This window comes from Thermobia domestica, chromosome 12, assembly GCF_964235325.1.
Source record: "Thermobia domestica chromosome 12, izTheDome1.hap1.1, whole genome shotgun sequence".
Taxonomy (NCBI): Eukaryota; Metazoa; Arthropoda; class Insecta; order Zygentoma; family Lepismatidae; genus Thermobia; species Thermobia domestica.
In genome coordinates, this window is record NC_137465.1 from 147,573,482 (window position 1) to 147,592,102 (window position 18,621).

At 36.2% G+C, this 18,621-nt stretch overlaps 1 protein-coding gene across 4 annotated transcripts in view; it reads right to left on the reverse strand.

Annotated features, from left to right (window-relative positions):
* Positions 1 to 18,621, reverse strand: part of FipoQ (F-box/LRR-repeat protein FipoQ) — a 362,646-nt gene that overhangs the window by 154,541 nt on the left and 189,484 nt on the right. The window contains exon 1 of one of the 4 annotated variants that reach the window (XM_081734231.1): positions 8,914 to 9,273. The exons of the other annotated variants lie outside the window; for them this stretch is intronic. Coding sequence (XP_081590357.1) covers positions 8,914 to 9,006 — 93 coding nt within the window. The 5' untranslated portion in view covers positions 9,007 to 9,273. Of the gene's footprint in view, positions 1 to 8,913; positions 9,274 to 18,621 lie in introns of those variants that run through there. 4 annotated transcript variants of the gene reach the window in all.

Sequence of the window (18,621 nt, forward strand, 5' to 3'; positions counted from 1 at the left end):
AAGATGAATAGTGGCACTCCTGATGCTCTTTAAGCCCAAATTCATCCCCATCCATATCAGGGGAGGGAGAGGAGGATGAGAAATGGTTGACATGTAAAAATAATTGCGAATGATCAATATTAGTTTCAAATAAATAGTTTTTGGGAATAGTGACATTTCCGATGCCGTTTGAATCCAAATTCATTCCCTGTGCGTATCCTAAGCACGAAGGAAGGGGGGTTCAAATACTTTCCACAAACCTATTCCTTCCGGCGAAAAATGAATATTTCATTTCGTCATCAATAAAATGAATTTATAGTGAATAATGAGGCTTGCATGGAAAAATACCTCTGTGAGGATTAAAAAAAAAAAAAAAAAAAAAAGAGAGAGAGAGAGAGAGAGAGAGAGAGAGAGAGAGAGAGAGAAAGTTGAAACAGAATCAACCGAATTAAAGAGTAACAAAGAAAGCTATACAACATACACAACACAAAATTTCAAATTAGGTACAGTCTCTACCAAGAGTGCCTACCTATACCGCGAGTGTAACTTCTCCAAAATTACCTAACGACAATTTGATTGATTGATTTACATTTACGTTCTTTCGTAAGCAGCCAGGTTAGGTGAACCGAGACCTAGTTTAGAGTGAGTTCTGAACCACTGTAATGTGTCCGATGTTCTTCTACCGGGAATCGAACACTAAAGACACACGTGTTAGCATCTAAATCAGTGAGAAAGATAGAACGACAATTTGATTGCTCTCACTGACGTAAAAAAAAAAAGAAAAGCGTAATTCTCCGTTTATGTTGCCGAAAACTTGTCAAATGGAAAACGAATATTGACAAAAATTAACGTAAGTATGCACTTTTGATGACGATTAGGCATATTCGTGAATGTTTAGTAGCTGTAACTAATCATATATTTAGTGTAATCGATTAATCTGAAGCTGCAAGGACATGGGACGTCGCCAGGAGAAACGAATGGTAAAGCACCACCTCTGGGGAGTGAAGTCCTGGATCGATCTCAGGAGACACGAGTTTGTGGTGGACAACATCGTGTTCGTGAGTTTTCTCGAGATTCCCCCCCTTTCCTCCCACACTCTCATTCTACAAATCCTTTCAAAATCATTCACTTTCATTAATCAGCCTCTCTCTTTAGTCTACAGGGCATAATCGTGGGGCTACAAATAAAAGGTTTCGTTGCATTTTCTTGATGACGCATTATTCATACAAGAAACATGTGCGTACCTGTAGAGCAGTGGTTCTCAACCTAATTCCTCTCACGACCCTCATTTTATCAAATCCTCTTGCCAGTGACCCCCTTTCAATTTCTGGTTTGTGATAAGCTTGTGTGAGACTTCTGATATACCTATAGGGGAAAATCTCATGAGCTCCATCTATTTCTATAATAGTAGAATCCATTTGTTGTATAGTGGATACAGTAACTTCCCTAAAAGCGAATGGATTAAAACCAAACTTGGTCAGTTCATTCATATTACAAATATTTAATCCGTTATACTGTTTCAAAATCGAGACCATTTGAAAATTTTAAAACTTCATAACTTCCTTAATTTTGGATCATATGATAAAAAAAATGTGATTTCTAATTTTTGTTAAAGAATTAGAACAGTTGTTAAAAAAAGGTATTGAGTATTTTAAATGACTTAATGTGCGGTGGTCCTGCGTAGCGTTGTCGCTAACGCTCTCACCTTCGGTTCGATTCTCGGTTGAGGCACTCGGTCGAAAAAGTGTAATAAGCTTTCTCAGGTTAGCCTTCCTGAATGAGGTTTTCCTCATTCACACCAGGCAAATGCCGGGGTGGTACCTAACTTATATGGCCCAGGCCGCTTCTTTGCTTCCCCAATCCTTTCTTCCTTCTCTTTTCCCAAATAGTGTGCTCGCCGAAGGACGTCATCCCTCATACGTAACGGGCTAAATGGCCATAAATGCCGAAAGCTCAGAAATCTAAATCCTAAATCCCCTTGATAATGTGCGTCACGAAGATTGAACCGGACATTGCCACACTAATGAAAACACACCATCCTCAGGTAACTCATTAGCTTTCAATTTTAATTGTATTTCAATATGCAGGTTTTGTTGCATTTGGATTTTTCTGGTATTTCAATGTGCAGTTCTCTTTAGTTTCATATCGTACCTCTATCATTCAAACAATTCTGCACCTGTTAAAATGTTTAGTAGATTTATTTTTTGTTGTTCTTAACAGTATGTATAAAAATAAAAATATGTCTATCAGAACAAAATTCAAAATAATGTTTGTAAATATTATCCGGTATTAGATTCTAATTATTTTGTCTCTTCCGCTTATCTGCACGACTCTCAGGTTGAGAAATCCCGCTGTAGAGTATCTGCCTTCATTACTCCGATTAAAGAAAAACTGGAACATTTATACAAAAGCGAATCTTTATGGAAATAGATCATGATAATCGTGATTAGATTGACACAAGACAAGACAGGTTGGAGATTTTTGCTTTTGTCTCAAGACAGGTTCCGGAATTTTAGACATGAAATTAGATTAGTTAGTCACGATTCCAATTACACGTTAACCTGGGTAAAAATGAAAAAATGTACAGTGAAACCATATTATATGATGAATTTAATTAACTATATGGATATCGGTTGCAACAACTCTGACCACAATGACTTAATGGTCTGCAGCTGAGAATGTTAGTTAAATTAGTGTTTATCATTGAATATAAAGTTATATTTTTGTTCAGTTTTTCCAACTTTGTATATCTAAAATACCGAAACTAGAAGAAATTAATACCTATGGCTACATGAAACAGAACCTTTCTATAGGTCATTAATAATTTGGCATCATTAAAGAAGAAATCAAAGGAAAGCTGGAATACACTCGGAAGGAACACTTTAATCATAAAGTAAAATGCTGACGTGACTTATAATAAACATAAAATTTTCATTGAAGGTTTCCTACTTGTTTTGCCACATGAATCGGCTTCGTAAACGCTTTAACAAAATCAGAGAATCAGATTTAAAGACAAGGGGCATGACATATTCCAAGTAATAATAATAATGATAACCAACGATGGAAAAAAGTAATTCTCCATTAGACACTAAGAGATAAAAAGCGACTAAGGAAAGTCTACGTATAAGGTTGGGTTAATGAGGAAGCACTGCGGAGTAACAAGATAATAAATTGCTTAAGAAGAAATTGTTGTGAAGAAGAGTTAGAGAAACCTTCATTGAGAAGTGTATTGTTATTGGTGATGATAATAATATATTGTATTGCTCTAATGTTAATGCATAATGGGTGTCGTGCAGCGAGAAGCCATAGGAGTTATACCTTACAAAGTATATTATTATTATGAGAGTAATTTGGCAAAGTATAGAATTGTTGTTAATCAGAGTTACTTGACAGAGTATAGAATTATTATCAATCAAAGTTACTTAACCAAGTATAGAATTATAATCAATCAAAATTACTCGATAAAGTATATAATTTTAATCAAATCAGAGTTAATTGACAAAGTATAGAATTATTATCAATCAGAGTTATTTGACAAAGTATAGAGTGCTCATCAATCAGAGCTACAAAATTAACTTACTATCAATCAGAGTTATCAACTTGAGAGTACAGAATGATTATTAATCAGAGCTACTTAACCAAGTATATAATTATAATCAATCAAAATTACTCGATAAAGCATACCATTTTAATCAATCAGAGTTAATTGGCAAAGTATAGAATTATAATCAATCACAATTATTTGATAAAGTACAGAATTATTATGAATCAGAGTTACTTTACGAAATGTAGAATTATTATCAATAAGAATTACTTGGTTAAGTGAAGAATTATTATCAATCAGAGCTACAGAATTAGCTTGTTATCAATCAGAGTTATTTGATGAAATATAAAATTATTACCAGAGTTACCGTATTATCTGTATTATCAAATGATTTAAATTGGAATCAAATCCTTCCTTAATTTTAGAAGTTGATTGATTCTCACTTCACAATTTGTTTGAAAACCACTTCGAACGTCATTGTATGTATACCCAACAGTATCCGCTACACTTCAATGGTCTTTTTTTGTTTATGTAACAAGCTCAATGAAGTTGGAAGGAACCGGTGGAAGATTTTTTCTTAAAGGTGATCTTCCTTCTAAACAATCGATTGTTTTCTTAGTTGTTTGACATCTTTCATCTGCTTCCTCTAACAGTTTAACTTAAGATATAAAGAACCTAAGGTATTTATTTATATATGTTACATAATTTAATTGATCATGCAAACAAAAATCTTTACATTTTGGTCAACTTGCAACAACTAATAAGAAAAAGAAAATTGCTAATTCAGGTTTACAGAGAACAAATAATAAAAAAAAAGTCAAGTTGAATGACGTAAGTGGAAATATTCTTAAAACATACGCAGAAGAGAATGCCATTCTCCAGGCACCCAACCACTTTTTAATTTTTAATTTCGAAGGACGATAGAACGGAAGATAGTATGCTGACTATGAAAATAAAATAAAATCTGAGGTTTCAATAGATTTACACATTTAATTTTTCTCTACATGGCCGAGAAAGGGGCTTTTGAGTGTCTATCCGTCCGTTCGTCCCTGTATATATATAAACAACATATCATTCTACGTACCAGGACCAAATTTTAAACTTAAAGTTTGTATATAATTCTACACGCGGAGGGGTTGTAGATGAAGTTTCTTCCTACACTAAAAAATAAAGATAGCTTAGTGAAGAGTGAAAATTGAAAATGTGTTTACCTGCACTAATTTATTTTTTTAATCATAAATTAGTAAAACAACTGTATAATATGGTACAACTGTATAATATGATACAACTGTATAATATCTTCCAATAATTTTTCTTGGAAGAATTCGAAGGAGGTAATTTACTTTGTAGGTAGGTTCTTGTTGAAGGAATGTCTCGAAACCGGCTTAGGTGATATTATAATAGTGCATAAATAAATGTTTCATTAATAATAGTATACTTTGTAATATAGCATACATCATTTCTTCTGAGATATTTACAATGAGGTAGTATACTCATGAGGTAGAGTTTTTTTGGGGGGGGGGATTTTCTCGGAAACAACTAATGACGTGGCCACGGTGGCTCAATAGTAGAGCGTTCACATCTGGTGCAAGGGGTCCTTGGTTCGATCCCAGCTCGCGCCAAGTGAACTTTCTGTTGGACAAACATCGTGTGCATGGGTTTTCTCGGGGTTCTCCCGTTTCCTCCCCCACTTCATTCATTACACCATTTCATTCAGTTCTCATCATCACCGTCTCCTTTACCTCAGCCAGCATAATCGTGGGGCGTAAAACTGAAATATTTCGTTTTCATTTTCAACAACTAAGGAGTTTTTTTTTTTTATGTTTCATTAACAACCCTACAACGTTGCATAATCATTTCCAACGAAAAAACCAAGGAACAACTCTTGATAATGAATTTCTGACATTTTTCTCAAAAGCAAAGGGATATTTTACAAATACACATTTCAATAATAGCATAGAATATGGCATAGTTTATGATTTAATTGAACAAATAATAATGAGGAAGTTCTGTATGGAGCTTATTCTTTTTATTTATAGTATATGGTAGTATATATACTGGTATAAGGAAAGTAGAAACTTACTCTTATATATAAACATTCATTTCTATATATAAGATTAATTTTTTACTTTCTTTTGAAATGAACAAAAATTTTAATGTTTTGATTTTAGTGCTTTCTTCTTCAAGTCTAGTTTTAGTATTTACAAAATTAATTTGCATTATATGTATTAAGTTTGATCATTAAATATTAAAATTATATAACATGTTCAATTTTCAGGAAGTAAAGAAAATTTTATTTGATTTGAAGAAGAATAATTCAATAAAGATTTCATTAAAATTCCAGTTTATATATATATACATATACATATATATATATATATATATATATATATATATATATATATATATATATATATATATATATATATATATATGTATGTATGTATATATATAAACTGGAATTTTAATGTTTTGATATATATATATATATATATATATATATATATATATATATAGAGAGAGAGAGAGAGAGAGAGAGAGAGAGAGAGAGAGAGAACAGACAAATAATTTCCCGTATAAATCAATGAACTAAAAAGCAAAGATGTCACACTTTAAATCTGGTCATTCATATCTTTGCTGCTGACACTGATGATGATGCAAATCAATCAGTCAATTATTTCTTAAGATTTTAATTTGAAATTTCAGTTTTCTAATTTATTCACAATTGACAATAGAGCCTATTGTAATCCCGCAAAGAGGACCCAACAGGTATTTACAATTATTCATGTGATAACACATATTAGGCTGTTTTGTAATAAATTATTACTGTTACATTGGTGATCGAAATTATCATCCTCTGAAATTGACTATTAAAATGCCCATTTGAGCTGAGGTAACAATTGAAATTTTCATTGTTGTCACTTCACCAAACTTCTTTGTAATTTTCGTTCTTTACTTGATTTTACTAAATCATAATTTTAAATACCCGTCAAATATCATTGAAATAAGCAGGAGTAAAAGTGAGGGGGAACGCGGGTGATGTTGTCTGCCCACTTCCAGAAAATATCTGTGGCGTCCTCTCACTAAAAGCTTACAATGGGCAAAATTAGGCACGGGAGACGGCGTGACGTCATGCGTTTCCCTACCTTCTCAAATTCACTTTTACCCCTGGAAATAAATATTGGCCTCAGGAAAGTCCGAAGTGAGAGACTCTGCCAAGCTCCAAGCCCAGTTTGCTTTCAAAAAACTACTGAATTTCTTGTTCGGTTTTCTTTTACGATGGTGGTGAATAAGAAATTAAATTTATGTTGAGAGTCACCGAACGAAACAAATTTACACGTATTTAAATTATTCTTAACCACGCGTTATTTTTACCCAACAAAGCGGGCAGTACGGATTTAAAAAAAAATAAAATGAAGGGCAATAGATTTTTTATTGATTTGTTTTGTCTCTTGTCGAGATTATGGAACATTGACTGATCTATTGAAACTTACTACCGTTTAAAGGCATGAAATTTCTTGTCTCTTATTTATCTTATTAGAATAATTCACAAAACGTTAACCTTTACTTTTGCTTTACTTTTAAATGCTTCCTTTGACCAGTCGAATGATCGTAGATAAAATCCAAAGTACGTAGTCTTCGGTATATTATGCTTACTCCAGTTTATTAGAGTAAAATGCACACAGTCTCTGACACTGTCATATATGCACTTGAGAATATACGGCACGTAAGCCTATGTATGTATGAGGTTGAATGAACCACTTGTTCTTCATATATATATTTTTTGAGCTCTGGTACACTTAGGCTAAATTTTAGGAAGACTATTCCACTTTATAAGAGAAAATTATAGTATATTCCTTTATCTTTATGAAACAGTGGTTCCCAAACTTTTCTGACTAATGGTACAGTCACGAACATTAATAAATGGATGTTGGAGCCATAAGAAATAATGGCTTCAGCCTCCATTAATTAATGTTCGTGACTACACTTTACTGAACGTTCCCGACATCATGACAGACTTGTTTTTATTATTAGTAATAAAAACCATAGTGTAAGACCAAATGTTTCTATAAAGTAATACCTCTATGAAGTAGTGGGCAGTGTTGATGCCGCTCTACACGTTAACTGGTACAGTTTGTCTTAAAATTGATTTCAACTCATTATTAAATGCTTGAGGAATTTTAAATCCTAACATTTCGCGACGCACCTTTGGGACTATACGACACCGAGTACCACAACCGAGTGAGGTTAAGGGAACGATTAGCGTTCTTGCTTCTCTGTTTAGAGATTCCATTTTCAAATCCCGCGAACTGCCGTCCTGCCTTGGATTATCTCCAAATTTCTCCTCAGCCTTACTAAGAGAATGCTCGTTAAACATTACATTGTCAACATCAAAATTATGAACTTCATATCTAATTGAACTTGTGCAGAGCTCCTTCATGGCTAAGCGGTTAGTGTATGTCTCTTTGGCATGGGAGACCCGGGTTTGATTCCCAGTGGAGCTCATGTACTTCGGACTCCACGTTAATCAGTAGGTCCATGTCTTATATAGCCTCGCTGCTAAACGAGACGTTAAACTCAAAATCAACTCAACCATTTTAACTTGTTTTGGACCACGGTGGCTCAGTGGTAGCGCGTTCACCTATGGTGGATGGGGTCCTGGATCCATGATCAAATGAACTTTGTGGTGGACAAACACCGTGTGCGAGGGTTTTCTCGAGGTTCTCCCGTTTCCTCCCACTTTCTTCATTCCACCATTTCATTCATTTCTCATCATCACCGTCTCCTTTATCGTGGTTGGCATATCCGTGGGACGTAAAACTTGAAGATTTCATTTTCTTCAATTGAATTTGACACTATAGATTGTTGAAAACATATTTAACATATTCGTATTATCTACAGATTTTGATATTTGTCTCTTTCTTTTTAGTTTTTCCAAATCGTATAAACTAATAACACACCGTTAAAAACTGTTAATACCGGTATATACTTCGTGTGCGAAATATTGATGTCTAAGTTATATATATAATTAGATTTATTTCGTTAAAAAATATGATTTTTAGTAGTGCAAATTTTGATGGTGATGAATCGGGTTAAAGATTACAAAGCATGCGGCCAGTGGCGTATTTAGGGGGGAAGCTTCCGGGCTTAAGCCCACCCGAAATCTTACTAACTATAGTAAAGTATATGAAATATCTTGCAGAATTTTCACATTTTCAGGCAAAGCCCCCCCGAAGCAAAATCGTAAATACGCCACTGCATGTGGCATTTAAAATAAGCAATTTTTTACGTGTGTAAAAGGTTCAATGTGAAAGAGTCTCGATTAGATACGTAGGGACGGGTTGAATATAAATGATTTACTATAGGCTAAATATAAATAATGCATTTACCGCTTTCGGCACGAATTTTCCACCTTTAGTGTCATCTCTCGCTGTAGCTGAAGCAGCATATTCAGACACAGACAACTGCCCCCAAGCAGCCATTCTATTCTTCTATAATACACACTATTTTAAAATGCACAAAAGAAAACGATAGAATATCGATATCCACATAAACTAGTGTACAGAATAAGAACTACGAATTTCGGAATAGTATTTGCAAGGCATATTGCAAGTACTCTCACTTATTATGGCATGAATGTGATGCCACAGAATAAATTACGCGCACGAACTTTCATGTTTTGTACTCAGCGTTAATAAATGAAGCACAATCTGCTGACGATGAGATTCCGGTCCTCTCGACCCAACTGAGGTACTATTATTCTCCACGAACGTATTACGGAACGAGCACTAGCAAGAGGAACGCCTTTAGGTTCAAAGGCAAAAACAGGTACGAGCTTTTTATAATCCCCAATAATATAGGACAAAGTGAATGTTCAAAACAGGTGAAACTTGAGTGTTTCTTAGATCTTACACATGCTTTTTTTTTTTTTTTTTTTGCTGGCATAGAATCAGAAACAAAGAGCTACCAAAGAGACAAACTCACACTGTTTAAAAAAAAATAGAAAGAAAAAAAGCACAAATAAGCTTGTGGAAAGGGTTAAAAAGCATGCTTCAGTGGCCAGCAACTGAGAGGCGAGTTGTTATTTATCATTACTGGAACCGGAAACAGTAGCAAACGCGTTAGAGCTCTGTTCCTTTGGCGAAAGATAACTGTCACAACATACTAAAATGTTGGCAGTCGGTTTGGTAACTTATTATTGTTTATACACGGACTGCATAAGAGAGTTAAAACCATAAACTACTATCAATTTTTCATCTTGTAGAACTCAATTAAGAATTTTAAGAGCTAATTTGAAACGGCAAATTTTCTGATTTAGATCTTTTCATTAGATTATTTTGATCACCTTAATTCAGCGTTTAGCACAGCACTCTCCAGTAGCGCACCCAGGTTTTTATTATGGGGTGCGTCAAGTTAAAATCTATACTATAATCCTGCATTTTGCTTAATTGGAAACGTGTTTACGGGTGCATTAACTTTTTTTTTTAATTCGTAAAAAAAACTTAACTCAGTCGTATTTACGTCCTTTATCAGTAGCGAGGCGATATAGGGCGAGACCTAGTTTAAAGAGAAATATGACCCATTGTAGTGCGGGCGATAATCTCTCACCGGGATCTGAACCCGATACTTCGTGCATCAAAGCCACAAACGCTAGCCACCAGACTAGGGAAGAGAGCTGGGAAGCTTCAGAGTTAGGCTATTCCAGAATGCGTTTTTGATGCGCTACCCCCGCAGCGAACGCTTCCTACTTGGCTTTGGCTACTGGGTAATTTTACTTTTGCCAGAGTTAAAAATCATACTGTGAGACAGTTAGGGTTTTCAGGTCTAGGTCTATAATAGCAGTGTTCCAATACTCTGCACCATAGGTGTCCAAACTCGCGAGCCCGACGCTCGTGAGCTCGGCACTCACGCTCAACCGGGCTCGGGCTCAATAATTGAGCGCGAGCCCGAGTGAGCCCGAGCCCCAATGAAATAAGTGAGCGCGAGCCCGAGCCCCAATGAAATAAGTGAGCGCGAGCCCGAGTGAGCGCGAGCCCAGTTAACAGAAGTGATCGCGAGCCCGAGTGAGCGCGAGCCCAGTTGGGAGAAGTGATCGCGAGCGCGAGTGAGTGCGAGCCCAGTCGAGAGAGATGAGCGCGAGCCCGAGTGAGTGCGAGCCTAGTCGAGAGAGATGATCGCGAGCCCGAGTGAGTGCGAGCCCAGATAAGATTAGTGAGTGCGAGCGCGAGTGAGCGCGAGCCCAGTTGGGAGAAGTGATCGCGAGCGCGAGTGAGTGAGAGCCCAGTCCAGAGAGATGAGCGCGAGCCCGAGTGAGTGCGAGCCCGCGTTCACTTCACATTCACGTGGACTAATTTGCTTTAGAGTCAAAAAATAGGAAATTCATTCCATGTGCAGAATTGTAAAGGAAGAATTAAACAACTTTACAAAATGAAATAGGCTATCACATTCTTGAAGTCTGAGCTGTCATTTTATTGTTCAGAGGACTTCAAACACCTTTCGATAGAGAACCGACTTTTTCATGGCTATTATGAGAAGATGGTATTTGAGACAGGTATTTGTTTTTGTTGTTTTAGTAACAACTTCCATGACCCAAGGTTGTGTGTGTGTGTGGGGGGGGGGGTGCGAGATCATAGAATAAGGAAACTACTTGACCTTCCGAAGTAGGAAATTTATTTACTAACAACTAATGAAGCTGTGCGTTCATAGAAAAGTCGAGCGAAATAATTATGTATTATTTAATTATAGCTTCTTTAAATCCCAATAAACAAGAGTAGCTCTTAGGAATGTTGATAACTTGCATCATAATGGTTATTCAGCCCATTAATTTATATGAGGAAACAAAGAATTTTAGCCAGTTAATTTTACTGACTACTTCTTCTTGAGATCTTTAAATGTATTCTATGCGAAATTTAACCACTGTATTATGTAATTTTAATATATATAAATAAAAACTAAAACAATATTACATTGAATATTTTTAAAGCAAGGAACCCTTAAATAGGCCATAAGAAGAAATTAGTAAAATTGAATGAGTAAAATCTCGTCTATTTAAAAGAAAAAATACTTCCTCATATAAGTCAATGGGCTATTAAAAGAAAGAAAGATAACAATTCAACATAAAAAAAAAAAAACTCCTTTCATTAAAGTCTTTTTTCGAAAGCTACCCTGAAACGATGGCAGTGTTAAAAGTGAGGGAAAACACGAGGGACGTCCTCCCCCACTTCCAAAAATATCTATGGCGTCCCTCTACTTCCTAAAAAATATAGTGGACAAAGATAGGCACAAGGGATGACATGACGTCATGCGTTCCCCAACCTTTTCAGATCAATTTTTACCCCTGGTTACAACTCGATTTTGATGTTGTTTGACAATATTTTTATTGTGGATTTATCAAATCTTATTACCGTGAAGATTAGCACATATCTGACGAAATATCTAAGGGTTGCCAGGCACTTATTCATATTGATTCACTGTGAATAAGTGGTAAGTATTCTCATCTTCCAGACGAGCGAGATCTCATATAACCTCACTGATGAAAAAGAATATTAAGCTCCAAACAAACAAACACAAAACATTCTAAATTTCACGATAGCTTCGTAAATTGACATAATTACATTTTCTCTTTTAACGCAGTTCTTATTATTACCTTATTTTATATAAGTTCTATTTTTCCGTTATGTTACGCCATTAAAGAACCGGCTTTTAATATACATAAGGAAATGTACAGATGAATTGAAAACTAGAACCACAATATGCTTACCATTTTCGAAAGTATTACACATAACTTCTTGACTCAAACTGATGTTATGACGTAAATTTCATTCATAAACATCTTTATTGAGCTTTCATTAACTTCTAATTTTCTTTGGTGTTGTTTTAACAAAATACAGGCTATAATCAACGCATACTTTCAAATTTTCAGTTTTAATACTCTTAAACTTGGCCTAAATTAAGAAATATTCATATTTAATGTATTTTAGCAGAACAATATCCTTTCAAATACATAATTAAAAGTAGTGGTTGCTCCTGAGGGAAGTCACAAAGTTAAAAAATTAAAGTTTTCTTGCTTCAAAGTAAGGGGAAAAAGTAATCTAATGGACTTAGAAGATGCAGGCCCGAATGGGAACACTATTGTGGGACTCCCGGTTCCAGAAAAACAAGTAAAGAAATCGCATTAAGACTATATCATCCTGGTATTCATCGAGGTGTCATATTACTTAATAGGCCTATTTTTTCATCGTTAGTTGGAAACGTAAAGAAATAAAGAAACTACTGCAGAATTAACTTTAGAAAATATTGCTTGTTTGTTAATACAAACTATTTACTCCCTCAAATTCTAGATAGAGGCCAACAGGCTATACGCTCCCTTGTTTATGTTCATGGATGTACATGTATTACAATATGTTATTGTGAGTATTTCACAAGCCAAGAGTAAGAGCCATCCAACAGTCTGATGATCACTTGGCCGAGGGACCCGCGAGCAGAATGTATTAATTGCATGTATTACTTGCAGAATTTTGTCATAGGAGCCACACTGGTTTCCACAGGGGAACATTATGCTGCTAAGACGACACTGAATAGTAGATTACACTCTAGCGCGGGACCCGACTGGGAATAATCGGTCCAATCCGCTAAAGTCCGGCCCTGATTGTTGTATACGATAACTAATATAGTAGGGTAGTTTTCTTCTTTTAGTTTGAAGCAACAAAAAGTCTTTTAATTTTTATCCGTGTTACTTCTCTTGCAAGCCCCCTCCGATTAAAAGTACATTTTAAAAAATTTAGAAAATATTTTTCTACTTTTCCTTCTCTCTATATATAAAAGTTATTGCTCTGGAGGTATACACTACCAAAATTTCTCAAAAATCTCTAATTCTTAGTGCTTTGATTAGCACATCCCTGTAGGATAGGCCGGAACTCCTGCAAGTATTACTGGAGTCTATGAGACCATTGACATTGCAATACCCTCTGAAGTACTATTATTTCGTTGTGTTACATTCAAACCGATATAAAGGGATCAGAGAAAGTTCCTTTTTACCTTTTGGTTTGCTTTTAGCTTCCGCAGAGGTAGCTGTTTTATTATAAAATGGTTTTAACAAACACTTAGTCACTGATATCAGATCCTGTTACTTCCTTTACCAAACGTTTAGCAGATTTTCGGGAAACGTTTAGCTCTTGTTATTATAAGTTCTGTAATTTCATGAATGTTGAATACCTATAATGTCTTCCTAAATTTCTACTTCTAATTTTACTTCTAAAGCTGTCTTCTCACAAAAATATAAATAAATAAAAAATTAAAACCTAAGAATCTGTATGTTAGTTAAAAACAAGAGATATCTATGCATAATGTGGGTGTTGGACATAAGCTCACCGGCAAAAAGCTCACCGACAGTCTCATATTACAGGGATGGACAAAAGCTCACCGATAGCAAACATAAGCTTCCTTGAAGGACTTGTAATAAAATTCACCGAATATTGAAATTCAGGTGTTAGTTACTTCCTAAGCAGAAAATGGAGCTACTATCTTATATGACTTATCTATCAGGTATAAAAAAAAGCAATAATAAGGACGTTGCGGAGTTGCGTTGTATTAAACGTGGGCAGACCTTGAGGAACTTGTAATAAAATGCCCTGGATATCTAGCCCTGTTTAAAATCTAGCTTTTGACTACAATTACAAATAGGCCAAATAACTCGGTAGAAAGTAAAGCTACTAAAGTCGTATACCAGTTATCAGATATCAGAATAAAATAGGGATGTTGCAAGTTTAATGTGTGAAACATGGGCGACAGTAAGCCTAATTTTGGCCCTGGAAATTTTCGAACCAAATTTTTCTTATAAGCCTGACAATTCATCAACTGCATTAAAATAATTTCATGATAAGGCATGAGTACTTACATAATAGAATTTGTTTGCTAACAGGACTGGTGATTTTTTTTTTTTTTTTTTTTTTTTTTTACAAAATCATCATCATAGATATATTTAGGCTTTGCTTCTTAGTGCTGCCGTCGTTCTTGCAGACAAACACTCAAAAAGTTTCTTTCTTATTTACTAACACTAAGCTTTTTTTTTTTTTTTTGTTCATAAGTTGTTTTGATCTTAGTAAATAAGAAAGAGATTCATTTAATGAGTATTGGTCTGCAAGTGTGATGACAGCCTTAAGAGCCTGCCTTACTAAAAATAACACAAAATTTACAATTTTTCTTTTGCTTGTTTTTCATAAGTGAAAGGACATAATCAAATACAACTTACCACAATCATAGATAATGTTGTACTGCAACAGAAAATATGAACCTAAAGAATTTTCTATGTTGCCATCCATAGAAATTACAGTGTTGCCAGAATAACAATTTCCCTAAAATCTAAGTTAAGGCAGCGACTAGAGGAACGAACTCAACTGCATTTGATTACGTATCATGTTGTTTTGGTTTCCTGTGAACTACTTTTTAAATAATAGTTGTATTTAGTTTGTAATAAACAAAATAGTTTTAACATACAGTTATTAAAACTAAATAATAATGCTATTTAAAAAGTAGTACACAGTAAACCAGAACAACATAATACGTAATCAAATGCAGTTGAGTTCATTCCTCTAGTCGCTGCCTTAACTTAGATTTTAGGGAAATTGTTATTCTGGCAACACTGTAATTTATATGGATGGCAACATTGAAAATTCTTCAGGTTCATATTTGCTGTTGTAGAACAACATTATCTATGATTTTGGTAAGTTGCATATTATTATCTCCTTTCACTTATGAATAGACAAGCAAAAGAAAAATGGTAAATTTTGCATTATTTTTAGTAAGACAGGCTCTTAAGACTTGAACTCTGCAACACTCTTAATATTTTATTCTGATGTCTGATAACTCCTGTATAACGTTAGTCATATAGCCTATTTTTTATTGAGAAACTAGGCCTACTAGTAGTCAAAGCCCAGATTTAAATATCAGGAGCATTTTATTTCAAGTTCCTCAAAGTCCGCCCACGTTAAATACATTAAACCCTGCAACATTTTTATTATTTTATTTTTATATCTGACAACTGATATATAGCATTAATAGCTCTATTTTCTGCTGAATTAGGCCTACTGCTAGTCAAAGTCTAGATTTTAATACCTCTTTATACCCAGCATATACCCGCGAGCCCAATTAAGGCAAGTGAGCATGAGCCCGGGTGAGCGCAAGCCTATTGGAGAGAAGGGAGCGCGAGCCCGAGTGAGTGCGAGTCCAGTTGGGAGAAGTGATCGCGAGCGCTAGTGATCGCAAGTCCAGTTGAGACAAGTGAGCGCGAGCCCGGATGAGTGCAAGCACAGTGGACAGAAGTGAGCGCGAGCCCGAGTGAGTGCGAGCCCAGTTGGGAGAAGTGAGCGCGAGCGCGAGTGAGTGCGAGCCCAGTTGGGAGAAGTGAGCGCGAGCGCGAGTGAGTGCGAGCCCAGTCGAGAGACATGAGCGCGAGCCCGAGTGAGTGCGAGCTCAGTCGAGAGAGATGAGCGCGAGCCCGAGTGAGTGCGAGCCCAGATAAGATTAGTGAGTGCGAGCCCGAGTGAGCGCGAGCCCAGTTGGGAGAAGTGATCGCGAGCGCTAGTGATCGCGAGTCCAGTTGAGACTGGTGAGCGCGAGCGCGAGTGAGTGCGAGCCCAGTCCAGAGAGATGAGCGCGAGCCCGAGTGAGTGCGAGCTCAGTTGAGAGAAGTGAGTGCGAGCGCGAGTGAGCGCGAGCCCAGTTGGGAGAAGTGATCGCGAGCGCTAGTGAGCGCGAGCCCAGCTGAGACAGGTGAGCGCGAGCCCGAGCGAGCCCAGTGGAAAATGGCCACCTTTGCTCTGCACAAAGCATCTTCCAAGCAGCTGTTTCTTGCTAAAATCCCCTTGCCTGGCAACGCGTCTTTCCTTTTTTCCTTCCTTTAGACATCTTTTAAACAGCAGGTGGTCTATTATTCCGAAACGCGCCAAATACGCTCGAGCCGACGTTTTCTGCGCGTTTTTATTGCTTTCGCGTTTGCAGTGCATTGTGATTAGCCATCCACATTTAAATACATAGTCAGCGTATTCGAAGCGTACGCATGACCAATAAAAACCCTTTCGAACTCTTCGAGTAGCCGCCCAACTGTATATAATATTAGTAAGGAATATAACTGATAAATATGCAAGACGGCGATGAAAATTATATACGCAAATTGAAGAAAACTTATACTATTCGCCACAGCATGAAAATGCGTCAATAATTTTTCCCTCATTTTTGTATGCTTATCCTTATACGTATAGATATTTTAAGGTATCTTGCTTTCCAAAATTGATTAAACAATCCGCCTTATGCAGAGTCGTTTTCACGTATGATTAGCATCACACTAAAGGCTTGACTAGTGCAGGAAACATACGTTAGTCGAACTCTTTAGTATGGCACTAATCACGATTCAGAACGACTCTGCATAAGGGCCAATATATTTTTTCTTAGAAGCTGAAGAATCATCATTCTTGTTTGGAATCAAAGTACTATATAAGGGGATATGTTCACGCCTTCCCTCCTAAAAGGAAAGTGTCTGCTAACACTCATATATACATATATGTATCACAAGAAGCCATTTACTGTGATAAATATGAGTCGATTTAGTTCATATTTTATAAATACATATTTTATTATTAACCTGACACTATGGTATAACTCATTTATCTTGAAACAACCGACAGGGCACGGTGGCTCAGTGTTAGAGCGCTTACCTCTGGTGCATGGGGTCTCTGGTTTGATCCCGAGTAAGCTTGTGGCGGACAACATTGTGCTCGTGGGTTTTCTCGGATACTCCCGGTTCCTTTCACTTTCTCATTCCACTAATTCTTACATCATCATTCACTTGCTTTAGTCACCGTGTCTAACAGGCACAATGTGGGACATTTCATTTCAATGAAATAATCTACAAGGGCTAGTTTACATTCGGAGGTGAGTTTGTTCGGATTATTATCTCAAAATGACTCAGCAATTTCTAGTCCTGAAAATCTCCACAAGGAATAGTTTGCTCAAAATTACTGATTTTCTCGAAAATGATTCTAACGATTTCGTTTGTATTTCAGATACCAATATTTCATTATTAGCCTGGGAATATAGCACAAATCACTGTTGCCATAGGGTGTTATGTTATTAATCTTACAGAGCATTTGTCTTGAAATAGTCCAGAAGAAGTAGTTTGCTTCTTCAGGGGAGTTTGCTTCTTTTCGGACAATTTCCTCAAAAACGACTGAGGCGATTTTATTCGCATTTCATAAGTAAATATTTCATTAATAACCTAGTAATATTGCATTAGTCATTTGTTCTCAAATAATTCACACGGGGTAGTTTACTCTGCGGTGAGTTCCTTTCAAACGATTTTCCCAAAAATATTTAGGAGGTTTTGCCCAAATTCCATTAAAAAATCCATTAATAACATCATAACGTGGTATAACTCATTTGTCAAAAAAAAAAAAAAAAAAAAAACCGAATCTACGAATAATAGTTTATTCTAGGGCGTAAAAGATAGATGACTCAGTACTTTACTTATACTGAAACCGCAAATGGTAGAGTTTACTACAACTTATGGTTCCATTATTGCTCCTCACCAGTAACGGAACTACCTGAGGCTCAACGGGGCTTGTGCCCCTTGCGCCGGATGTGGAGGGCGCAAAATTGGGCGAATATTTGGGGGAGCGTTTTGGTTGGTTGGTTGGTCAGGGGGGCGCTAAGGCGAGTTCTAACCCCGGGCGACAACTAGCGTATTTGCGTCGCTGCTTCTCACAAGAGCAACAACGACAATAAATAGTTTAGTGAATTGACTGTCGCAAAGACAGGTTCAACCTAAGTTCCAATGCCTTTATTGAAAACGGAAATAAAATAAATCTGCTACCACTTCTGGCTTTAATATTGATTCCCATAGCGGTAATAGATAATAAAAATGTAAATACAGTGGTTCCGAACGTAGAAGGAACGCTCCTTGGGGGGGGGGGAAGCTTGAAGAGCGAACGGAGGAGGTACAAGCTACTTACAGAAATAAATTTTGACGCAAATAAAATATCACTTGCAATGTCTATTTACAATTTAGCTTTTGCAAAATTAGGAGACTTGTTCTGATCATGCTT